The 26,171-nt window shown below is 41.5% G+C and overlaps 1 protein-coding gene across 1 annotated transcript in view; it reads right to left on the reverse strand.

The window, feature by feature from the left end:
* Positions 1–26,171, reverse strand: part of LOC150109740 (uncharacterized) — a 144,948-nt gene that overhangs the window by 5,505 nt on the left and 113,272 nt on the right. Inside the window, exons 6-13 of the mRNA XM_090414111.1 lie at positions 23,155–23,262; positions 22,772–23,059; positions 22,104–22,256; positions 18,994–19,077; positions 18,747–18,892; positions 18,403–18,517; positions 8,517–8,627; positions 4,147–4,428 (exon numbers count right to left, since the gene is read on the reverse strand). Of these exons, the coding sequence (XP_090270237.1) occupies positions 4,147–4,428; positions 8,517–8,627; positions 18,403–18,517; positions 18,747–18,892; positions 18,994–19,077; positions 22,104–22,256; positions 22,772–23,059; positions 23,155–23,262 (1,287 nt within the window). The remainder of the gene's footprint in view (positions 1–4,146; positions 4,429–8,516; positions 8,628–18,402; positions 18,518–18,746; positions 18,893–18,993; positions 19,078–22,103; positions 22,257–22,771; positions 23,060–23,154; positions 23,263–26,171) is intronic.

The raw sequence follows: 26,171 nt of genomic DNA on the forward strand, positions 1-26,171 counted from the left end.
GATGAAATTTGAGTCTCTCATTAAAGTTCTAATTTGCGGTCCATCAAATACACCGGCTTTAATTTTTTCATAACTAAGTCGTGGAAGTATTTGACATATGTATTGGAAACAGTCACCTTGTAAATCTAAGGCTTTAACATACTGCTTCATAAGGCCTAGTTTGATGTGTTAGAGGTGGAAAAATGATTTTTTCTCTGTCGATTAAAGGTTGATTTATAACATTCTGTTCTCCAACATTTAAGGATATTCTAAGAGGCCAATGTTTCTGACTCCAGTGTTGGTTTCTAGCTCGACTATCCCAGAAGCATAGAAAACACGGAAACTTTGTATATCCTCTTTGAAAGCCAAGTAAAAAGTTCACCATTTTAAGATCCACACAGATGATCCAGTTATGGTCTGTATATTTTAATAACTTCAGAACCTTTTTAATGTCCTCATATGTTTCCTTTAAGTGGACTGAATAGCCAATAGGAATTGAGCCATATACATTCCCATTGTGTAGTAAGACACACTTGAGACTTCTGCTTGAACTGTCGATAAATAAACGCCACTCATTTGGATGATATTGTACAACACTCATTTCAGTTAGTAAACCTGACACATTGTTACAGCAAACCAACCCACACTCGTGTTTAAAATACTGTACCAGATTACTTTCCCTGCTACGATAAAAAGTTATCATCGTATCTTGCTTCAGTAAGTTTTTTTCATTTAATCTTGAAGCTAATAATTCCGATGATTCCTTTGATATGCCCAAATCTCTTACTAAGTCATTCATTTCCGCTTGAATGACTTAGTAAGAGATTTGCGGTCCAGAACTAGAAATTAAATTTTCATTGTCTAAATCAACATCCGGGTCTTGCTCCTCAAGAACATCTGGCATATCCCGATCATGCTGTTCTCAAGTAAAGGAAGTCCTTTATAAATTGGCATGGCTATTTCATTGGAATGAGCAACTGGCCGAATTGCTGAGTCGAGATTTGGATACACAATTTTTTTCTTATTCTTCTTATTTTAACCAGAAGTCTGAACTAAACAAAAATAGCAATCATCTACGTGATTTTTCGGTTCACGCCAAATCATTGGAATGCCAAAAGCTAATTTTTGGCGTTTTCCCTTGCTCCACTGTCGTAAATTTTCTACACATGACTTACACACTTTATTTGGAGCCCATGACTTGTCCTGATCTGCAATTTTTACGTCAAAGTATGCAAAGTACACTTTCTTAACGAAATCAGTGATATTTGTCCTTTGACTGGAAACAGTAAAGCTGCCACAAATGTAGCAGAAGGAATCTACACTATTGACACAATTTCGAGTAGTAGACATGATGTATTTTCTTCACTTCCGACTAACATGCAATTAACAAAACAAAAAAAAAAAAAAACCAGAGACTTTATTGAAACGTTATAAGCGCTCATCATACTTTCACGATCGATTAACGATTGACTTATTTCGATCGTTCTTTGTCCGCTATGACGCATATAGCATTCATTTGCTTTAGGCAGTTGTCATCGCCTACTTTTCATCACCTAAATGTATTAGGTCGGTTATCGGCCTCTCTCGCATTCAAAGCGCCAGTACGTGCCGTTGCAGGTTCTTACGCATTTATTCGTTTACTAACAAGCGAGAGCGGTGAGCGCTCCCATTCTGATCTGCGCACCGCTTTGAATAATAGGCCCTATCTTCGGGAATTTTTCGAATTTCTTGATAAAAAGTTAGGAACAGATTTTTAAATGTACATACTTTCAGAAAATGATATTAAAAAATCGATTTTTTTGATCCTCTAAATAGTACTGCCTCCTTAAAACTATCAAAAACTTACAAATTAGCAAAAATAAAATGTAGAGGAAAAACCTGACATGATAGAGAAAAATGGGTTTGATATTTGAAATAAGCGCACCCAAATTAGTAAAAAACAAGTGTCAGATCATAGTCAGCAGAAAAAAAATTTCTTTTTGTTAGCAAGTGTTATCAGTATTATTATTAGCGTTCCGTACAATTACATACACTAGGGTGACAATCGCATGAACTCATCAATCTTCATCCCATCCACCCTACCACTTGCGTTTTTGTCTATGCACACCGGGCATGGGCATCCGCAGAAAATTTTCCAGGGGGAAACAAAATTTCCCGGGGGGGGGGGGAACAACGCTTGGAGACAAATAATTACATCAATAAATTTTTATTTAATTTTTTTTTCACAAATAGATTCCAGGGTGGGGGGGGGGAGTCCCCGTTTAGACGCCCGATAGAGATCTTGTAACCTTTTGCGATGACGAAATTTTTTTTTTTATGTCGGGTCCAGATACGAGGTTGACTGGTCAACCTATAGTACGTTCGAACTGTATATGGGTAGTGGGTTGGGAAAGGAGAAACTTGTTTACATTTGATTTGGAAGCCTGTATGTTGTATTCCTTGGAAAATACGTCTGGGGGAAGACTGTTTCACAGTACAGCAGTAGCAGGGATGAAGGAGGAGGAAAAGAAACGTGCTCTGTGGGTTTCGTTCACAATTTTTCAAGACGAGTATCCTTCTTTGGCTCTTTATTTCGTTAAAGGATGGTTTCCTCTCTTTTAATTCTTCACTCCGGTTCTGAATTCTTCTCCTATTCTTCCTCTCTCTAATCATTAAACTTGTCCTACTGGTGAGAGTACCTCTTCTTTACTAGGCAAACCCTGTAGGGCTCAACTGTTTCAAGCTTGATAAAAAATAAATAAATAAAAAATAGTGGCAATCGCATTGTGAATAGCAGTAAAACGCACGACTGCGTTCTACTGCCATCCACACCTCATTGCGACGACTGGCATTGCTCTGCAGGATAAAATTTCGGGATTACATTTTGCCTCTCTAGTTTCGTCGTTTAGTATTAGAAATGTCAGTAAATAATCTTACAAGACAACGGTGTGTGCGTGTGGAAAAATAAATAAATCCTCTCGCGCTTTTTATTCTGCAAAGGGTGATGATGAGTTAAATGCCGCAAGAACGGCAAAGGCCGCACTGAGCCATATAACGATTATTATAGCACTACACAAGGCATAAACATCCATGCCTGCAGGGATTCAAACCCGCGACCTGTTGGTTGGAGAGCGGGTACGCTAACCGCTCGGTCAACCAGGTCGGCTCTCCAAAGGGAGTGGACGAACTCTTTTGTGACGGTTCGAAGACTTGGGAGCAACTAGTATTCAACCTTCAGTTTTCATCGATAGTGAGTTAGAGCTCACTATCGATGTACCAGGCTTTAGGGGTAGAGAGAGTACAATAGACAGCTGCGGCTATTTCGTGTCTTAACACTAACATTCGTATTATTGAGATGTGGAGTTCCTGGAAGAAAGAAAAACCTGCTTGCTGCCGCCTTTGATCAGCTAAATCGCGAACCGACCAGAGAGAGTTTAGAAAAAAAAATCTCCTCTTTGTCAGGGAATAGAATCGAACCTGCAACCGTCTACCTTCAGGAAACCTAAATAAACGCCATTTCTACAGCAGCTTTTTACGAGAAGCCAATGTAACAAACGGGGTCGACAAACTACAGAATTATTCCAAGTGTGACCTTTCGAAGCAAGTGAACGCTACCCTAATACGGCAGCGTGAATAACAGGAAAAAAGACACAAATTCCGTCGTGACAACACATGAAATGAGCTTCAGTTTTAAATGCCGTGAATTTTAAAACAACGTCGTTTGTTCTGATGGGTGCTTATTGTCTACTCTAAGACAATTGGCTCTCACACGCAATCTGAGCCCGAACTGAGCTCCATTAGCTTTCTTCGCTGCATTCTTCGGTATCTCTGATTAGTGCGCTACGTAATCAAATCATCGGTCGGTTAGTTTGAGGTCATGTGGCGGTGTTTCCTCTGCAAAACAGTAGTTTCTGCTGACCTGGTCGAGGAAGAAAGAAAGCAACTTCTGCAGAAATGTTCTGTACCGCTCGAGAGTCACTTGCGTGACAGATGTTTCCAAGTGAGCTGAAGAGAAACAAAATAAGCGAAACTGCTGCTCTGAAAACGAAAAGGTTTAGAGAAAATAAAATGCGGTGCAAATCGAAAAAAAAAAAAAAAGCAAGTTCCATACTCAGAAAGCAAAATTTCTTTTTTTTTTTCTTTTTTTTAAAGCAGAAAAACAGGAAGGGAGAGGGGATGTTCACTTACCCTCACCACAATGCAGCGACCGTTTTTCTCTTTCATCAGAAGCAACGTGGCATCCCTGATGCCGGTATTCTTCGGGAACAGGATGGAATTGTCGGTGGCCTGTTCTGGTCTGTAGTTGGAGTTGGGTTTCCCGAGGGTCACTAGAAGCGCGTGCACCGGATAGAATTTCAAAGTTTTTCCTTTCTTGTTCCAAGGATAGTCCGTAATTTGCGTGCACAGCAGTTTACCAACCATCACAAACCGCACTTCTTCTCGGTTCCAGTTCAACAGTTCGAGCGCCATCTAAAAAAGAAAAAAAAAAAATCTGTTTTTTTTTTTTTTTTTGCATAAATGTCACATGATTGAACCGAAATTTGCAAAAATAAAATTATGATAAAAGAAAAAAAAATTCACCTGGTGACGTATCATTTATTTAAAGTGCTGGTTTTAAAAGCAGCATCCCGAATATAATCATCAAAATGGTAGTCGAAATGCTTCCATTCCGATTGGTGAAAAATGAACGCATTTTGGAACTATAGCGAAACATATTCCTCTCTCTCTCTCTCTGTGTGTGTGTGTGTGTGTGTGTGTGTGTGTGTGTGTGTGTGTGTGTGTGTGTGTGTGTGTGTGTGTGTGTGTGTGTGTGCGCGGCAGTTAGGCTGGTATAGAGGAGAGGATTTTTCCTTTCGATTCAAACTGAGTGCAGGAGAGTGGAACACACAAAAATTGAAATTCGGCAAAATTTCCCCTAAAGAGGTTGCCTATTTAAGAAATAAAGTCTGCTGGTGGCGCAGCGTGGCGAAACTCAGAGTGCAACTTCCAGCATAATCACAGAGCTTAGAGGGAAGGTTTCAGGTTCCCTTCTGAAAACTTTTCCAGTGGAAGCGCTTGTTGTCGAAAGAACACGACAGGTTCTTTAAGATATGCTTTTGTTCTTCTTCGAAATTACGGCCTAGGAAACTAGAGCATGGAAGTCTGTGCTCCTCTACGTCTGCTAATTGCGCATGTTCTTCGCTCCCATTTCCTGTTTTATGGGAGGAAGCTCCCCAGTTTCCACGGAGTGGAAAAAATGTCGTCACCATATAATAAAATGAAGGTGCGGGAAATGGAGAATACTGGAATTTCCATATGCAATATGCGGAAATTCCAAAATGACAGCCAAAACTTAAAGAGAGGGACTAAGAAAGGATCATCGTCGTGAGTTGGAAGATGGCCTGGATGACAGGGACTCACCTTGGAGAAAAGTCGAAATATCGACGACAGACTGCTAAATTCAGTTTCAAGTTGTTTTAAGGAAATAAATGTGGTGATTGGAATAACTTTAACGGAGAAAGATTGATTCGAAGTACGAACCCTTTCATCGCGAACCATGGGCTTACTGTCCGTTGGTGTCCGATGCCTCCTTCACTATCTTCGTTCACCTTTCTTTGTCCAGTGCACAGTGTCGCAGTTTCTGTACATCCATTCCACACCAGTTCTTTATGTCGTCTATCCATTCTCTGTATGATCTAACTCTTCTGTTTACACCATCCATAATACCAAACGTGAATGTCTTTATCTTCCGGTCCTCACTCATTCTGCAGATGTGTCATGTGAAATTCTTCATGCTTTTCGGTTAGTGCCTTGAGCCGTGCTGTTTGCTTCCCGTTGTGCACGATTATAAAGCACTCACTACCTGCTGTCCACACAGGCAGGGAGTATTCCTTAAGGCGGGTAGTTTTTCTGTCTAAAAAATTGTACCAACTTTCAAACGTTAGGTTAGATGCCAAAGCTTGTTTCAGGATTAAGACGTTTCTTGTCTTTATCGGTTAATTTTATGAAAATCTTGTGTTAGGCTTTATGGACGGTGGGGGGGGGGGGGCTTTACATAATTTGTTTGTGCTTTGTTTGTTTGTCAACAGAATCTCTATGAGAACTTTCATTGCACAGAAAAGCGCCACCGAGAGATTAATGCCTGCCATTTTAGTAGTAGATGAACTGTGTCGGTTGCAGAAAATTGTAAGTTGCTTTCAAACTTACCGTTAAAACTTAACGATGCGTGGAAGACACGTGGATTATTTGGAGCTTAGCAGTCGCTGCTGTCTGAGAGTGCAATCCTAGATTAAGTCGTCGTTCACAAGCAGATAGAAATGGGAGTTATGTCATCCTGGATTAAGAAGTTCGGGGTACTGACGGGCGAAATTAAATACTGAAAAGCATGATGGGATTCGCATTACGTAGGGAACAATTCCAATGAAGGGGTGAATATAAACGGCGGTGAACGAAATGGGAAGTGATTGGCAAGTTAGAGGTATGAGTAGAGGGTAGTACGGACAACTTATTTAGCTGTGTCAGGCTTAAAGATAAATGGGACAAGAAGGAGGGGAATGGTCACGTGTTCCGTATAGTTTGGTGACTAGGAGAGACATTTCGTCTAAACGGTAGAAAAGAGAGGCAGGAAAAAAGGAAAGTAGGCACGTGAATTCACAGTTGCTGATTGCGCTCTTTCGAGATAGGCTGGAAGTACGGACAACTTATTTAGCTGTGTCATTGGATGACTTATTTAGATGTTGTCAGTTTCCAATGGGGAAGTCTGATGTTGATGGAGTGTGGCTCTCTAGAGGATTCTATAGAAAGTTAGTAGCCAGAATATGTCCATCCTCCAGTTATGATATCTGCTTATTTTCATTCATAGTGAATTTATGGAGAAAAAAACACACCTCTTGTAAAGAAATTACTTTGTTTATGGTCATGAAAATAGCACTCGACGTTTCGCCCTCTGTCTGGCGGTCAACATCAGGAAATATGTATATGCAGGGCACAAGCTACAGGACACTACACAAAACAAAGATAAATCTAAATGTTTTTTAATCGTTTACCTTAGTCTGACGTCTGGTGAAAAATAAATAAATAAAAAATATATACATAATTATAAATTAACAAAATAAAATATTTTTATATTTTTTATACATATCAGTATAATACACAGTTTATAAAAAAATCTAAATAAATAAAACTTTATTTAACAAAGCATTGCATTCAGATTTATCTTTGTTTTGTGTAGTGTCATGTAGCTTGTGTCCTGCGCATATGTATGTTTTCCTGATGATGACCTCCATACAAAGGACGAAACGTCGAGTACTATTTTCATAATTATAAGCAAAGTAATTTCTTTACAAAACGTGTGTTTTTGTCTCCAGAAATTCTTCACCATGAATGCTGACCGCTGTGTAACCTTAAAAGAAAGAGAGTTGATTCTGTTTATTGAGTAGTTTTCTTACACAGAGCTCACGTGGACGATATATGACGTGATCACTGACACTAAATCGCAAAAGCCTCCTCTCCAAAAAATCCTACAAATCGCAAAAGCCCACAACATAGCATCATGGACACCTTCTGGAACATTGAATTCTCCATAATATTTTCCACAGAATACACATTAAACACCACAACAGCAAAGCACCCTGTTAGTTCTACAACCACTGAATTGCTAGAATGGTGGTGATGCACAGAAATACCCTTCAAATCAAAGCTCCCGAGATGTCCTTCGTATGAACGAACGTTCCTCAGACCACCATAAAACCAAGAAAAAAAAATCCCCAAACTAAAACGCATCGCAGAGTTCTCTGTATAAGTTACAGAAACGAATCACATTCCACGTATCTGTGATTGAACAATGGATTCGCCCCCTCCACAAATTTCCCGTGCCTCTCATAGGAGTCAGGTAAGAGGTACAGTGCGGGCATCCCTGTGAGGTGTCTCATATCCTAATCGCGCATATTGAAAACCTAACAACATCAGCTCTACTGGCCTATCTTCACCACTTTTTATCATTTTCCCCCCAAAAAAAAAGGCTGTCCTCCCTTTCAACTGATCTCTTCCACGGTTCTTTCTTCTCCCCCTCCTCATTTTCAGAAATCTTTCGAATTAATATAAATCCCATCATACTTCTTCGCAATTATCATAAAATCCAAAGTAAATCCGCTCGTCTTTTTCTGTGCCGGTTGACTAGCATAGCGGACGCCAACGATGACCCCATTTGATTGGTGGGCTCGAATCCTATCTAGGAAGCGAAGAGCCTTAATAAGGGCTTCCAGCTGAATGGGACAACCGATCTCATCTGGGAGTAGAAAGGAAAGTGTTTTTTTGAAAATAGGCAAACCGAACAAAAGAATACACACGCAGTTAGCAGAGTTAATACACTCGCCTCATAGCTTTAATTGTTTCGTCCGTAGCTCTAAATAACCAACTCTTTCTCTCTCTCTTTGCTAAAACTGTCTTTCTTTGTGAATTCTGATTTTATTCTGTGAATACTTTGGGACTCCTATGTGATGCACAACTCTTCGTCAGAATTAAAAATAAAACTTCAAAATTAGATCACGCGGTCCATTGCGTACTCTCTCCGTACTTACCTTTCTGAGTTTGATGCTCCCAATATCTTCAATATTTCCAAGCCGCCGATGTGTGACGGAAATGTTAGAAATCTTCCTCCACAGCTTGATGCCACCGATACCTTTGGTTTGCTAAAGAAGAACGTATTTCGGTTAGCAATCGGGAAGTGTTCGAGCAGAGAAATAAATAAAAATCCGCCATATTATGGCGCAACAGTAAAACAAAATCTTAATCAAAACCTTACACACAGCACTGATAAGCAATTTGGCAGCTTCTCTCGGGTGGGGGAGATGTACATTTTATGCGAATCCCTCCAACTGTAGACGAGTACCGCTGGGAAAAGAAAATCGTTCAGCGCTTACAGATTCGCAAACCACCTGCTCCCAAGTAGGGACTCGAAACAACAACTTGTACAGTGGAAGAGGGGGGACGCAATGAACGGGCCCAACCAGGTAAGCGCAAATAACGAAATAAAATAATAAATATTACAAAAGATTTACAAATTTTCGGAATGTTTCGTTTTGTTTAGCAAAAATGGAAATCCAAAGAGTTTGAGGATAAAAATCCGCAGATATACCAAACATAAAATGACAAAAGTGGAAAGTAAATCGCGCAGTAAGATTACGTACAATAAGGGAAGGGGGTGGGGAGTTACTTAGTGAGGCTTGATGGAAAAAAATGCACTAGAAACACATCGGGAGAAAACACTTGTGATTCGCCAAACTTATTTAAAGCATTCGGAGACTGAGAGAGAGAGAGTGGCAGAGTCCACATTGTTATCGTTTATTGGTTAAGAAACTTCGAGAAGCCGAAAAGTGAGGGTTTTCTCCATTGCTTCAGAAAGAAATGATGAGCGAGTCGACTCTGGAGCACCCTCGGAAACGCCATCAGGAGCGGTTTTTTGGTATCCAATGTGGACAAGATTCTTCCGATCGTTATCTGAAGAAAAATCGAAGGAAGCTTACTGAATGCAGCACGTGGAAGGGTAGGAGGACATTCTGCAAGAAGCTCAATCCAAGAACCGGAGGAAAAGTAAGACGATGTCTTTGTCCTCGGAGAATGATACAACAGCGCCGTCCGAGTGCAAAAGCGGTGGAATCACAGCGCTCGTGATGAGATCCTTTTTTTCTTTCTTTCTTACGTCTCTTTGGAAATCAGTTTTGGATGTCCTCATAATTTGTAAGAAATATTTCGAGATTTGGCACGGCTTAAATGGAACACGCGTAGATTCCGGTGAAAGGCAGCTCTGAGAATCTTGATTTTTTTTTTCTTTTGAATAGCCTAGATTGTCTTCTTTAAGCATCACTGCTTAGAAAGGGAGATAAGATAAGATAAAGCTAGAATGGGGGAAAAATGTGTCTATGCTATAAGAATTGTTTCAGTGATGCATTCAGCATAAATGTTAGGATCAGAAACCTGTAAGCAATAATGCAACCAAGAAATCCAAGGTGGTCCTGCTTGGCATTCTTATGTAATGTCAGACAACGCGTGGATGAGAAAAGATGTCGCTCCATGGAAGAAGAAATCAGCATCAGCTCATGATCTGAATCGGGTTGAGGACAAGCAACCCTCGCTGCATAATTACGATGGACCACTGCGGAGAAAGATGTCGGAAAAGCGTTTGGAAAAGAGTTGGAATAATTTGAGAGGAACAATTTGTGCAAGACTGTTGGAAGAGCAAACGTCTCTGCATCGGCGTGTGAAAAAGGAAAGCCAGTCCCACCTGTGAACGCTAAATCTCCAAGGACGATGGCCTCGCTTAGGAATGGCTGGAGAAAACGAAATGTAAAGAAAACTCTGAATGGTCGGTGACATGAGGAGAGAACGAATGAATCGGATGGAATGGAAGCGAGGGATTTTTGGCCAAAGAAGATATGAAAAGAGAAGACCATCAGTTGGAAACTCTGGTGTGGTGTGTCAGAGGGAACATTCGCACAGAGCCGTCTTTGAGAAGACAAGGGTGGGTGGGTGTATGTGTGTGTGTGTGTGGGGGGGGGGTAATGAGCTTGAATGTGTGCGCAAAAAACACTCGAGGAATTCATCTTTCAATGGGATATTCGGAAATGTGCACCCCTAAAATATGACAGAAATATTTTTGGGATTTTTTTTCTTATTTGCAACAATTTTTATTTTTTATTTTGCTCTGATTTTAAAGTTTTGTCTGTCTGTCGGCATGTTCCGTCAAGGCGCTTTCCTAACTGCGAGCCATTAAATCTTACGCAGTGCGATATTAATCTTCAAGTTTCTTCTTCTGTTGCAAAAATTGTTCGGACATCCGAATATTTCTTAACCTCAACGTGCCATTCCTGCGATATAAGATGCCTCTCTCTTGGGAAAAGCTGGTCAACGGACTCGGGAATTTTGTTCGACTCCCGTATACCACTTCTTCTTCCCATGGCGCCCTTGCAGAGGAATCGTGGATTACGTTATGCCACGACATCGCACAATTGTCGAGAATGATGAAATAACTCACTATCCTTGGTCTAGGTATGACGGATCGCAGCCCCACGAGCTGGAAAAGCATCCTCATACGCAGCACGTTTAGCAGACGAGATGGCAAGATGCGATTCTTCTCGCCATACACGGACATCTTCCGCTAATTTGAAGAGTGCTCGTGATTCGGCTTTCCAAAGGCCGTTCAGGGCCGGATGTGTCCATGCAAATCGAAACCAAGCGTTGCTTGGGATGGTGGTGACAGCTCTTCGTCCTTTTAGGGAAATCGACGCAACAGAAGTAGGATTCAATGTTGTCATTAGAAGCAACCACGCAGGTTGAGGCTTTGAGACTTCATTGTTGACGCCTTCGACGGAGTGACCTACGTCCTGGATGAGCTTTAATCCCGGGTCAAGTATATGGACATCGACTCCGCTATGGGGAACGGGGACTACGCTCGCGTCTCATTGCGCTAAGTACACCTACGTGGCCAGCTTCCCATCGTCTAATGCTGAACTCGGACTGCAGCAGATGTGGGTTCACGTGTTTATTACAAAAATCTAGTTTTCTTTCTCTCTCTGACACGCGTTTAAACCAAACATACAGAGGGGTGTGCTCGTGGGCCAGCAACCTTGCAGTTTCTGGTCTGTTGGGAACGTCTCTTTGGGAGAAGAATTGCGACGCCACTTTCGGGAAAATGAATAGAAATAAGTGAGCTACTATGCGGGCTGAGTTCACCGCTTAGGACTACGTACACTCAGCAGCGATTTAATAGTTGGGGAAGTGTGGCGTGCACCTGCGCCCGCATCGAACGGGAACTACGCTCGCGTCTCGTTGCTGCCTTGTATTGCGCTAAGTAACGTACGTGGCCAACTTCCGATCGTCTGATGTTGGCGCCCAAACCCAGACTGCTGCAGATGTGGATTCGCGAGCCCCGGCGAGGATGGATAACCTTGCGGGCTTCAGTGGGAAGGGCGGAAGCCTGGAAATTCGGCAGAAAATGGACCGAGCTTAACACGTTCATTGCCAATCACGATTGCGAGTTCTCACCGAGCGGCCGATCACGGGTTATCGCGTGGACGTCACTAACTAAATAAAAAAATTAAAAAAATTTGCCCACCACACGAAATTCCAATTTTCAGCTTGGCAATGAACGTGTTAACCTTGGCTTGCCACAGAAATCCACAAGTGCGAATATTTTGCGTAACGAATAATATTAGGCCAACGTTATATCACACACACACGTTTTTGTGTGTGTAAAATAGCGTTGGCCATTATATAATTACAATGAAATTATTAGGACACATCAAACGATATTCTAATCCAATCATCGTAATGAAAGTAAGTTGAATGCAAATAAACACGTGCGCCATATAGCGAATCGTTTGAGTATTTCTTAAATTTTATTCTTCTCCGAATTTCACAGACTAAACGCATCTGCAGATTCTTAACATTCGCATAAAATAGGACATCTAAAACGACATTCGCTGGATTTCTCGATGTAAGGCATATTCCGTAATCTTTGTAAAGGTATTTAATCGGTATGATGTAAACGATGTGCTTATTTCATTTTGCACATAAATGACGTGGGTAGTTACGCCATAGATGACGTGCCAATCGTACATCTACTAGAAACTTATTTCAGTGCGTACTTTTTAATAAACTGATGCGGACTGAAAATAATAACATCCGCGCGTTGAATTTATGTTGGAAGTCATCCGCTCTCGAATCACCTTCCTCATGAAGTGAATTGTTTTCAGAAACGAGTGCTACCATCCCTCCCCCCCCCCGCTTCTAAACTTACGTGTTAGAAAATAACGCGTGAGTCAGTCGACAGGTTCATCGGCGAAATCTTCATTGCGAAGCGTCCACCATCGCTATTTTGGCGATATTTCCAGTTTCAACCCCTTTTGTTTCGCGTGAGATTGTGAAAGACTTCGGGGGTGCTATCGACCTTTGAGGAGTTCATTTAAGTGGCTTATTGAATACAAACGCAAACTGGGCTGGCATCGGATCAAAATGTATCCCAGCAGGTTTTTGGGAGGAAGGGAAATGGGTGATTTAATATTACGGTTCCCTGTTGTAATCGATGTTCGCATTTTACTTCTAAATTCTCTCTCCCCCATTATTAAAGAATTTTTTTCAGTAATTTTATGAAATGTTATTAATAAATGGTTATAATCGATGTTTAATAGTTATATAAACTCAATTTATATAAATCTTAACATACTTGGGAAAAATATATATTTGCGTTTAATGAACTTCCTGAGTGATGGTGCACGGAAATTTAGCGGAACCGAAATGAATATTACGGGTGTGAAACTTTGAAACGTCTTTCATCTGACAAGGGGAGAAGTTGGAACGAAATTGTTACTCTTTTATAAGATAATTACGAGTTTTCTAAGGAAACAATTGAAAGAACGTTAATAGTTGAATGTCTGAGCAACACTTAATCCTAATCAAGCCCCCCCCTCCCCCTTTGCAGCAATATTTCTAATTCAGTTTCATTTTGATTGGCGCAATGTGGCTGGCCACTGGGCAAAGACTTAATTCCACTATTTAAATACGTAGGACGTGAATAATCATGAATCCTGATGCTGTCGCTCCAGAGGGAAAATAAGAAAGAATAAAAGAAATCAAATGCAAAACAAGTTGCGGCAAGCCTACATTTGCTCGGTGAATTTAATATTTCAATATTCGATTTAATTTAAATTTAGTATTTTAAGGAGCATACAAATGTTGCAAGACGTCAACCTGATTTAAAGCTCTAACCTGAAACAAATCAACTGTTTGGATGAGCACTCCTGAAAGCCCGCGAAATCCTTACCAGCGAAGACGAGTTAAGCATTCACAAGGAGGGAGTGTCGGGTTTTTGAGAAACAGGCCATCAGAACACACACATGCAAAAATGTATTCATAAGCAAACACTCGCAGCATCTTCTCTCATTAAAATTACGGACGCGCAGAACGTCCGTGGTAGGTAAATGGCATCTGCGAAGCAGCAGCGACGAACGAGAGCAGAATCTCCATTGGGAAACGAGGAAAGATGCACCACTGGCAAGAAGCAACAACGGCGAGGGTTTGGGTTAAATGCAGGGAGCGTGCACTCTCTTTAAGGGCGTTCTCGTCATCGCAAAGAAATCTTCTTTCGAGCTTTAGAAATGGTGGAAAGAAAATGAAATTGTTACTAGAAGTATGCTCGAGCATCACTCCCCCCCCCCCTCCAATCAATACCGCAGTCATTTTTTACCCCTTTCTGCTAAAGAGACGGGGATTTAAGAATCAGAAATTTAAACATTCCCTAACAACGTCAATATGATGGGGGAAATTTTTAATTTAATTTTCATACATATTAACAAAGAAGAAGCGATATTATTGCAAGTTTACCAAGGATCCAATGGCAGAGAGAGAGAGAGAGTGTGTCATTCGAAAGCTGTTGCTTATTTTTCCTTGCTTTTGTTTCTTTTCTTTCACAGTTCGCCACCTCTGAGCATTGGGAAGATATTCGCAAGAGTATGCCAAGGAGGAGGGGATGATCTCTTGGGAGTTATATTATTATCAGCCCTCTGGGGAATCAAGGACTCATTGAGAGACGCCACCCATTACCCACACCTTTTCTTAAACTCATTCGCACTGGATGCGTTCACTGCCCCCTAAAGCAAACTATTCCACTCAGTCACTCGCTGCCCTGTGAGAGAAAAATCGAGCTCTCGCTCCTTTCTTAACTGCGCACACATTTAACTTTCATGAATTCCTCTCCCAACCTTTTACATGAAGAAAATTTTCTTCAATCAATATCCTGTAACACTTTTAAATTTCTATAGGCTTCCCACATATCTCCTCCTCACCAGCGCACATAATCTCAATTCTCCTCGTAAATGATTCAATATTTCGGATATCATCCTAGCTACTCTTCTCTGCACCCTTTCCACGGCTTCTTTATCCTCTCCGAACTCAGGAGAACAAATCCCTTCATAGCAGTCGACGTGCGATCGTATCAAGGCCTTGTGAAGACGAAAAATAACTTCCATATCCTTACATGTCAACGTTCGTTTTAACATTGACATATTTCCCCTGAGATGTATTTGCTATGTGATCACTGAACTTCAGCTTACTATCCAGCATAAGTGCAAGATCTCTAGCCTCGTCAGTTACTCCGAGAATAACCCCTCCAATATAACAAGCTGGTGGATATCTCATCACGCCAAACTTGCAGTTTTCATAACTTTGCACTTACTAACATCGACAAGCACTGCTCTGCCCACGCTTCCAGTCTATTCAAATCACATTGAAAATGCTGCATATCACCGGCATTATCTCTGAGTGCCCTGCTTGCTTTACATCATTAGCAAACAAATTGAACATCACTCATCATCCTAATGCCATTAATGTACAGACTGAACAAAAAGCCCAGTGACTGATGCCTGGGACACACACCACTGGTCACCTTAAATCTGGCAGTTCACCCTCCCACCGTACACCACTTTTGGATATCCGTTTGTCAGCCATCCACTTATCCAAGTCAAGAGTTTATATTCCACACCTATAATCTCCAGTTTATGTAGCAGCCTTTCATGTGATGTCCTATCAAACGCCTTAGTGAAATCCAACAGTATCACGGTGTATCCATTCCCTTTAGCCAACTCAATCGTAACATTATTATTAAATATGAGTAAACTGCATATACATGACTCACTTTGACAAACTTGTTCCTAAGGTAGAAGTGGAGGAATTTTTTGAGGCTTTAGCGAAAGCAACTGACACAATGAATAGCAGAGTAGGAAATGATTGTCAGACATACAAAAATATTTTGGGAAAATTTGGAGAAAAGAGCAAAGCTAATAATAATGACAAATACCTGTTGGATTTCTGCTCAGGACATGGACTGGTTATTACTAACACCATGTTCCAACATAAAAATGTGCACAAATCCATATGGAGAGAAGAGGCTAGAAATAAGAAAAGTCTCATTGACTACGTTATTGTTGATAGTGATGTTTTCCCACTGGTGCAGGACACCAGAGTGTACAGAGGATTTGAAATTGGAAGTGATCACTATTTAGTCTTGAGAAGGGTAAAATTGAATTTCATATTGAAAAGTAGAACACGTGAGAAAGTTTTCAAGCGAATAAAAGTTGAGCGGTTCTCAGATGCGAACTGTGGACTAAAATACACAAACATTATTGAAGAAAAAATGAAAGAGTTTAAGAACAGAAGCCAAACCTTGAAGATTCAGTGGCAAACCTTGAAGAAAACCCTGATTGATTCAGCCAGAGAGGCATGTGGTGAGGTTGTCTGCAAGGATAGAAAAATTAGAACTCCCTGGTGGACACAGGAAGTTAAAGAGGCAGTGAAGGAAAAGAAGAAAGCATATCAAAAGTTCCTGGCAAATAAGTCAGCTTGTGCTCTTAGAGGACACAGAGACAAATGCAAGAAAGCTAAACACTGTGTAAAACTAGCTAAACAAAAGTCATGGGAGGACTTTGGCAAGAACATAGAAAATAAATATCAAGAAGGTGGTAAGATATTCTGTAGGTTGCTCAGAAATGAAGGAAAGAGTTCTGTAAAAGGAATTAGAGATGATGAAGGTGACATGAAAACCGGAGAAAATATATCCTTGATGAATGGAGTGATTACCGTTTACAGCCTACGAATGCCTGCACAGAAGACAAAGCGCATAAATAAACACTGGATGTTAAGCAGAACATTAACCGATCACACGGTAAAAGCAAATAGTTCGCTTAGTGCGCCATCACTACGTAAAAATGATTTCAAGAATGCTGCGAATAACACAATAAACAGCCTTCATTCTAAAATTGCACTGGAAAATAAGCTTCTCCCAATTAAGATTATGCTGCGGAAGTCTATTTTGACGATGACTAACACCGTAAAGAACTCTTTGGTTATCGGTCGGTTGTTCAAAATAATAAGAAAGGCATAAAGGTCACCGACTATCAACCTGGACGGATCAGAAATACAATGAGCGGTGTTGCGATTGTAACCGCATTGCATCCATATTTCGTGCGCGTTATTGGGTACTGCATTATTCTTTTGTATTTTATTCTTTCTATTATCTTGGATAAAATACGTACAAACGCGACAGTTGGGGTGGTTCTCAAGTCACTCGGAATCGAGTGATTTGAGAAAATCGCTGAATTAGCGAAGATGGGTGGAACCACGATATCTGAACAATCCCATTTTGGACCAGGGGTCATTTTGCGGGCCTTTCTCGGTTTAAGACGGAAGAAAATTAAACTCACCCAAGAAAGTGCTGTCTTTCGGTGAAGAAACTTCCGCAAGAGTGAACGAGCAATTCAATGCTGCTCCGTGAAGGGGTGGAGCCGAAGCGCAATCCTCGAGATGGTACCGACACCAGGACGAACGCCGTACCGAGTGAAGTGTTGCGTTCTTCTAATCACGAGCGAAATGCTGCTTCGAGTGGTAGGAAAACAAACGAAATGAAAAACGGGGTGAGGTGCGGCGGTTTATTGCAGGGGGGCAATAAAAGCGGCCTCTTCAACCATCTCCAAGCACTAGAAGTGGAGGAATGTGGGGCTGCCATTTGAACGTGCAGGTAGAATGTCCTTCTTTCTACGGGGAGACAAAATCCTCTTTGGGTTTCCTTCGCGATCTAATCAGGAAATATAAACAGCGCGCGCGCGCACGCACACACACACACACACACATGGACGGACGGTCATCAGGCTTTCTTCACAGCAAAAACGAGATCGAAGGGAACCGCCTGATCACCTTCCGTTACCATGGTAACCAATACTTCTGGTAGTAGTAATCGCATCCATTGTCGTTTCGTAGAATGATTCCGCACCCCCCCCCCCTTCCCCAGGCTCATTAGCCATTGCTCGGTACCACTACGAGAAGCGTTGCCATGAAAGGTTACCATGGTAACGAAAGGTGATTAGAATCGGGAGTGTCAGAGTGCGGAACACATTATCTAAATTGTTATTGTTTTGACTGCAGAGGAACGAAGCCACTTAATGCATGTTGGCGTGTGTGCGCCACCTGGTGAAAATGTTTTAAAACATTCCATATTTGCATATCACTTGCTGGTAGCTGAGGCTGCCTCCATCTCGATTAATAGATTCTCTTTCTCCCCACACCCAAAAATAATTTTTTGCACCTTTTCTTTCTGTTACGACAGAAACTTCATAGCGCAAGCGAATGAGATTCTGCGGTGTTCTCTTTGATGAAAACTGTAGCTAGAGCGAAAGATTTGTTCAAAGAAATCCCCCCCCCTCATCGAGCACGGTTTCGTTCATTGGCGAATAAGGAAAAAGAAAATCAGTTGAACGGTAAGCAACGAACTGTTTCCATTTTTGTTTTATTTCTAAATCTGAAATAAGCATTATACCAACAAAAAATGTTTAAGAAGTACTTCCCCCCCCCCACGCACAAATAAATCTGAACTTGGGATGTTTGGTGCATTTGGGACCAGAATTTCCTTCTGCTTCTCACCTGGTTGATGTGCTCCAGATGCTCCTCCACCTTCTGCTGCGCTTCTTTCAAGGCTTCCCTGTCCCGGTGATGGAAAGGCGACACTTTGTACAGGCGACTCAGCAGGAGCGGATACCTGGGAACGAAAACAAACATCTTCTTACGAACAAAAGAAATAAAAAAGCGGTTCAAACTGAGATGTTTCATTGGAAGGGGTACTTAGAAAGGGGAGTTTAAAATATCTCCCTTCTTTGGATTTAATCCTTGGACGTTTCGGAGGATTTTATTGGTGTCAGCAGTGAATTTTTAACCGCCATATAAACCACAAAAAGGATGAAGAAAAGAAAAGGAAGAGTTGCACTTACTTGGTGACTCGCTGCACGGGTACCATGAGGAAGGCGGGCAGATTCATCCTCCTGAGCAACGTGTTCTCCATCTGAGACACCCTCAGAAAAATTCTGAGCAGCTCCTTCTCTTTTTCTAACGCATTCAACACCAGCGAGGCGGAAGCCTGGAAAGAAAAGCGATCACACTCAGAACATCGCCACTTAAAGCCGTCTTCCTCCCCCTCCCCCCCTCATGCAATGTTACTGAAAGGAAGGAAGGCATTACCTGTTTGACGCAGTAAGTCTCGAAGGCGTGAAGCATGGAGGAGGACTCGACGAACAGTTTGCCGATACTGACGGTGGTGTAGTCCTGAAGGAAGAAAAAACACGACAATAAATGGAACGAAAGATGAAGGGTGAGCGGGGCATTGCTGTCGAAAAGAACGCATTCAAGAAAATGCTGTTTGCTCGTTTGGGCTAATTGGCAAAAGGGTTGGGAAACTGGTTTCCGGAAGGCCTGCTGTCCTACTTACTGCGACGGTGTCAAACGAGAATGAAAAACACCTCCTCAAAATACCCCGCTGTCATTGCGTTAATGCGGATGTATTGTTTTCCCCCCATATTTATTCCCCACAAATGATCGGAGCACAATATTGGTGCTGAGCTTTATAACACCGGCGGAGAAAATAACTTCTTGGCTTTTCTTTTAAATTTTGGATCGTAGGCGTGTGCATTGGAAAGGTGGGGCACAGAGTTTACATTCTGCAAAGCTGCACCACACACACACACACACACACACACACACACACACACACACACACAAATAGACTGGTGCCACTTTCTTCCTGCATCAGTTCCCTGATTTGCTATTCTGATAAACATCCCTGGAAAACGTAGAAGCTCCGAAGAGCTGCAACGTCTCCTCCAGCGGGTACGAAGATGACACAGAAGTCATGTGACCACACGCCAAATTCATCGAATGACAACGCAATTTCTGCTCTCAATGCTGATAATGCGAACGGTGCATCGAAAATATCGGCAATCCATCCATTAACGGACGCAATTCACGATTGTTCTTCTAGGATATTTCTGCAGCGACTTTTAAGCATAACCGAAAATGACTTTTCCTTGAGATGTGACGCTCACAGTTGGTGCAGAAATATCCGAGAAGAACAATCGTGAATTGCGTCAGTTAGCGGATGGATTGCCGATATTTTCGATGCACCGCTGACATTGTCAGCATTGAAATTGAAAGCAGAAATTGCGTTGTCATTCGATGAATTTGGATGTGTGGTCACATGACTTCTGTGTCATCTTTGCACGCTGGAGGAGTCGTTGCAGCTCTTCGGAGCTTCTACGATTTCCACGAGCCCATCATCTTATTTCGCCACCGTTCTCACACACAATCATTTTTACTTCTCCCGTAAAATCTTGTTTACTTCTGTTTGGATTTTTTTGTTGTTGTTTTTTCCCACTTCACTAAACAACTGTGATTAAAATTAAATGATTAAAAAAATCAGCACAAACGCAGATATCCTAACCCTAATGAGGATCTTCATGAGAGTGGGATCAGAAAAACCAAGCCTTTTGGTTTGGAGAACGGGTTCGCTCTCTGCCAACTCGGCCATATTTGTAGAAAGCAAATAGTGCATACTGAAACAGTCCAAAGTTCCCCCCCCCCGTCTTTCCCTGCTCCTACAAGACTTTTTGCTTCTTTTTCTTCGTCGAAAAGACGTCCATTCGAATTCCTTTAAAATTTCTAGGAAGATCCTTTCAGCTGTTGTTGGATGGTCGTTAAAATAAGGAATAAGACAACAGAAGAGAAGCTCTTGCGATTTGAAGACCTGCGCTAAACTGACCCCTAAGAATATGCCTCCCCACTTGCAATTCGCGAGTGTACGCTGAAAGGGGGAAGGCCTTCAATGTTTGGACCACTCCATTTTGATAGTTCTTGAAATGAGGTGGAATTTTTAGTTGTATTTATGGACGCAGTTGATTTTTTTTTTTTTTTTTCACTCGAACGTTGCTGATTCGCGATCTAAGATCCACTTCTGTATTTTTGGCGGCAAGTGGTTTATTCTCTGCGTCCTTTGCTTTCAGAAGATGAGAATCGGCAATAAAAATCTAGAATGGGAACAGCGAGTTGCGATCTTTCCGTTTTCCTCTGGTAAATAATTGGAGTGATACTCGATAATGGAGGGATTTTTTGAATCCTGACAAGTATCCGCTGTACAGCCAATGGAGATTCGAATCCTACTGCGGCATGGACGTCTGTGAATGTCTTGAGGTGGTAGATTAATCTCGCTATCTGGAGTAAGACCACAGTTCTTCCTACTGGAGGCCTGAAGTGGCTGGCAAAGGCCCATGTTTCATCTACAGCAGGATTTCCAGATTATCCAATTGGAACGAGTGGATATCCCATTCAAGATATTTTGTAATCTTTCGTGAGTGGGTTTCTCATTAAAAAATGCAATAAAAAGCAATCTTTAACATCAGGACGAAACTCTTATCTTCTGCTTTAGTTGAAATTGCTTTCCCATAACATTAATGGTTTTCTCTTTCTTTTCACATGGCCCTAATTGTGTTGTTGTGCTCAGATAGAAGTTTTTTTTTTCTCCCTTGAAACCCTCAAAGTGCATTTCAAACCATAACATCGTGATCTGCCAGAAGTGTTTTATTTGTTTGTTGTTGCGGCGTGTCATCAACGCTTCGTGGTGTGTTGTAAGCCCACAGTTGATTCTCTCGCTGGAGATGGATGAAAACCGGGTTCCAAGATTAGGAGATGCCGCTGTCGAACGCTCTCGGTAATTATTCAAGCACGCTCAGATTAAAGAAATGCATAACTGAATGTTTAAAACGGAGTGTCATTTATATCTGAATTTATTACAAAATTGCTTAAAATGCATTTATAAATGTGCATTTTAATTAACTTTTTATACAGTATCACCATAATAAATAAATAAATGCCGGCCTGGTTGGCAGAGTGGTTAGCGTGTCCGCTCTCCAGTCAAAAGGCTGCGGGTTCGAATCCTACCGTGGGCATGGCATGGATGTTTGTGATTGTCTGTGGAAATACTAGTGGTGGTGGACGATAGATGGCGTTGGTGCAGTTGCGGTTAGTTGCAGTGGTGGAGATAGACAGCTGTAGAGCAGATGCCCTCCCTCGAGGAGTCTGCGCACTCCCTGGAGGTGTCACGTGATAATAATATTCTGTGATAATAAAGCGACAGTCAAACGTAAACTTGAGACGAGAGAATGACGTTTAACTCCTCAGTACGGGTGTCCGCTGTTCGACAGGAAGGCCCTCATTAATTCGCATTGAAGGTTTTAGAAAATGCGCATTTTACTTAGAGCCAGAAGCGCCTTCTGGTAGTAGAAAAAGACACTTTTACTCACCTCATCCCCTTGTTCGGCTGCAATGTCGAGTGCGTCTTGAAGTTTCTCCGAGAACTTGGCGTTCACTGTGATGAGCTCGTCCAGATTGAGGAAGACGCTTTGGAGGTGCTCCTTGCTCAGCAGGCTGGCGATCTCCATCGGCCGGTAGAACTCCTAAAAGAAAATCTGCTGTCAGGGGGCGCTGAAGTTAAACGTGGAAAAGTACACTCGGCGAGCTGCACCTCAACTGACTGCTGGCGTCGGAATGATTCGTGCATTTCTCGTTCGGGAAATGTAAAGCATTAAAACGGAGGTTGCCTTGTCTTGCAGGATGGATCCATTCCGCCGTGCTTCGGCGTCAGTTTCGCTGCTCATTTCGCAGCCGCTGATTATTTTTTTGTTTCCATCTTCTGCCGCACCCCTTGACAATCTCGTCTAGGACTCGGCCCTCAACTTCACTTGATCCTTGCTCGGCTCTAAGAGCGAGTGAGTTCGAGGGGCTCAACAGAATTTTGCACGTGGGAAATGACTTCAGAGATTGCCTCTTAATCACCACCCACGTGATCATCATTCGCGAGACGGAACAGCGCCAGTGGTGGATTTTTTCATCGCCAACGTGCAGATCAGCAGAGCGAGGGTTTCGAAGAAGAAAACAAACAAACAAACAAAAAAGGATGTTCGGCACTCACCTCACGGATGATCCTGAGATCCCGACCGTACTTGAGCTCGGTGTCCACAAATTCGGTGATGATCTCTTTCCTTTCGCACCTTTTCTTATCGCACTTCTTGCACACCAGAGGGCTAAAGAGGAGACCCGACGCATCGTCTTCTAAAGGCTCCACCTGCTGGTCGCAGTCGGCACACACCTGCTCTTCGCTGTCCGAAGGAAGAAGACGGCGCAGTCGCAGTGGTTTGCTCGTCTCTGCTCCAACTCCACTGTCGTTCCTTTCCACTTCTGCCGAAGTCGAGCGACAGGACTGCAAAAAGAGCGGACTGGGTTGAAGCACATACGCAACGAGCACGTGCTGCTGTCGTCAATTGCACAACGTGTGAATCCGCCACACCCACTTACCTTTGTTGGTTCCGAAGCCGACGGGGGATCTTGGATGCCACTGCTGATCTCGTTCACCTCAGAGACGTGGGCGTCCTGCGTCTCGCTGTTCTGTGCGTTGATTCTCTTCTGTAAATACAAAAAAAAAAAAAAAAAAAGAAAGTAAAAGAATTTGTTAATTTTCTAAACAAGGAATGAAATTCGAATCTCATTCGCATTTCATTACTTTCATGTGTGTCAGTCATTTCAAATGAAATATGATAAGCTGCTTTGCAAATCGCATCAAAAATGCATTCAAATCGCTTTGAATTCACAGTCGCGAACGAAAACGACCAAATTACTCGGGTGTGCTGTCCCTGCAGAGGATCCCGCTGGACTTCACCCTTCAAATGATGCGGTAAAAATTAAAGAGCGGTTGTGTCTTCAGTCTCTCAGAAAAGCTTAACTTCATTGGAGAGAGAGAAAAAAAAAATTTATTTATTATTAAGGGTTCTGAAAGATTGATAACAGTTTTGATGAAAGTGCTTAGGAGGTGGGGAAGGTTGTCTAAGAACGAAATTGGAAGCGACAAGAATCTGAAGGGATTAATTGGTTTCGAAGTCATTTAAATGGCACATCTCGAGCGAAAGAAGGAAAAAATAGAACCGACGTTCGTGAAGCTCAAACTGGCTTTTGCAGATGAAACTGCACTGACTTCAATTCGGTGTGAGTGAATCCGAAAAGCCAAAATCACCCCAAGCTCAAAATGAAGCGTGCAATTCCCAACAGCGGTTTATAATCGGGATTGTAAAGCGAATTCTAATTGCATTTAATTAAAAACAACTTTTAAGTAGGAAATTTCACTTTAATAGAGCTGCTTTGCGACCTGCTTTAGCACACGAAGATGATAAAAGATCGAGACATTAAAATATCAAATGCTATTAAAGGAAAGGCGGAATTAATAATAGATGTAAGCCATTCCTGCACTTCTAATAAAAAAAATCATACCAGAATCGAACTGCCAGCGTCCTATGTAAAGCAACTCGATTATATGAAAGCGAAAAGAAATCTTCAGGAAACCAGCTACAAACACTGTTTGGGAGCAAAAAAACAAATGAAGAAGTCGAACAGTTTAAACTATTGTGTTAGGGAACGTAATGGATGGAACACGTGAATCGCAGACCACCGAAATGATTGTATAGTATAAAGTAAATCGGAAAAGAAGAACTGGACAAGCAGAGGCCCGAGACCGAAAAGATCCCCTTGTCTAAAATCCCTGTTAAGACGAAAATAAAATAAAAAGCGAACGTTATCAAGAAATTGAAAAAAAAAAATCATCGCAACTGTTAAGGCAACTTAAACAGCTAACAACAAACATCTTCGTGCACATGAACGACTGGAAGCTCCTTAGTTTTCTGTACGAAATAAGTTTTTATTTAGATCTGAATATTAATAAGAAGTAATTGAATTCCACACCAAAGATATTCATAAACGTGTTCATCACTACAACTGATGACAATGACCCGAGATGTCGTTTATCGTGACGTCAGTCACCTTTCGAGGGACATTTCGAATCATTTTTCCTAAAGTTGTCTTGAAAATGGCGCGTGTTTGTGTGTGTGCGTGCGTGCGTGATTTAACGGAAAACTGAGTTGCTCAACGAACTTCATTCCAGAATTATAAATTTAATGAAATCCGTGCAGCCGCAGCGACGTTTGGCGTCGAACAACCCGCAAAACGTCAGACAAGATGATTTCTTTAAGGAGTTAACTCGATATGAAATATCCCAAAACTTCGCTTTTTATTAGCGCGAAAAATCGCTAAAGTATAACAAAAAATCAAGCGAAATTGTTCGTCCAAAATCCTGCAATGTTGTCAATTAAGGGCTCAGCAAGCCTTTGAACCTCTTATGCGTAATGGGCTCGTGGGTTTACCTGCTTCTTTGAGTATAATAATCTATTCATTCGATTTTTTAAATGAATATTATATTTTGATTTGTAGTAAGTCGATTGAAAACAGAAAATTCTCAGTTTGGTTAAAATCCTGCAGCTTGCGATGAGCAGAAGCATTTGAAGATGGAGAGAGGCGGTCCGTTTATCCCAACCACATTTGTTCGCCGAGTCGAAAATAAAACAGTTTTTTTTTTTTCTCGATCAGTACTCTTGTACAATGTGATTGAACAGATGTAATAAAATTGGCTTATTGTTCTAATAAGCACACAAATCGTCTCCTTTAAGCTTCAGCTCATCGACTTTCGCAAAGAGTACTTCAGTGCACGCAGTTAGTCCATCGTTTTCCTGGTTCATCGTTTTTTTATTCGTGCGTTTATGGCCTGTAATGGACATTCTTCATAAATCTTCCCATTTTTATTTTTAGAATAAACAGTTAACGAAACAAAATGCTTTTATTGCGGATGTTGTATTCATCCGCCGTATTTGTGATGTTTCTATTCTTGTTTCCAGTGTGTACTTCAATATTGCTCGGATTTGCACGTATGTTCTTACTGATTGTTGGATCTTTGTTTTTTCCACAGTGCTAAATTTGGACATCCCAGTATTTGGGTAGCCTTCGGGGATTCTTCTTTTACTTCGTGCACTTTTCGCAGTTATTCCTACGAATTTAAATTTCATTATTTGCTCAATATTTTTCCATTCTGATTCCATCTGATCGCATCTTTTTGATTTCTCTTTTGACATTTTCCTGTCAAAACTGCTGCATTTCTTTCGAAATTTTAATCGTTTACTGCAAGTAATCTCTACGTCTAAAAAATTTAAATTTTCTTTTTTTTTATTCCATTTAATTTCTGTTTGAGAATCAATTTTAACAGAAGCTGCTGAGAAGGCCCGAGGGATTGAAGCGCTGGTCAGCATCGATAGGTTAAAACGTTCCTGAAAAGGCAGGAAGTTGCCGATCCACCGTTCCACTCGAAACAGGCTTAAGCGAAAAAGAATAATAAAATTTACAGTTTTGAAAACGAAATGAACGCTGATGGGTGAGTTTAAAAAACCTGTTTGGGTCTTAATCGTCATTTTCGCTCATATTGAGCGTGACAAATTTTC

This window comes from Typopeltis vanoorti, chromosome 2 (assembly GCF_054136105.1).
Source record: "Typopeltis vanoorti isolate ZY-2024b chromosome 2, IOZ_Tvanoo_1.0, whole genome shotgun sequence".
NCBI classification, from domain to species: domain Eukaryota; kingdom Metazoa; phylum Arthropoda; class Arachnida; order Uropygi; family Thelyphonidae; genus Typopeltis; species Typopeltis vanoorti.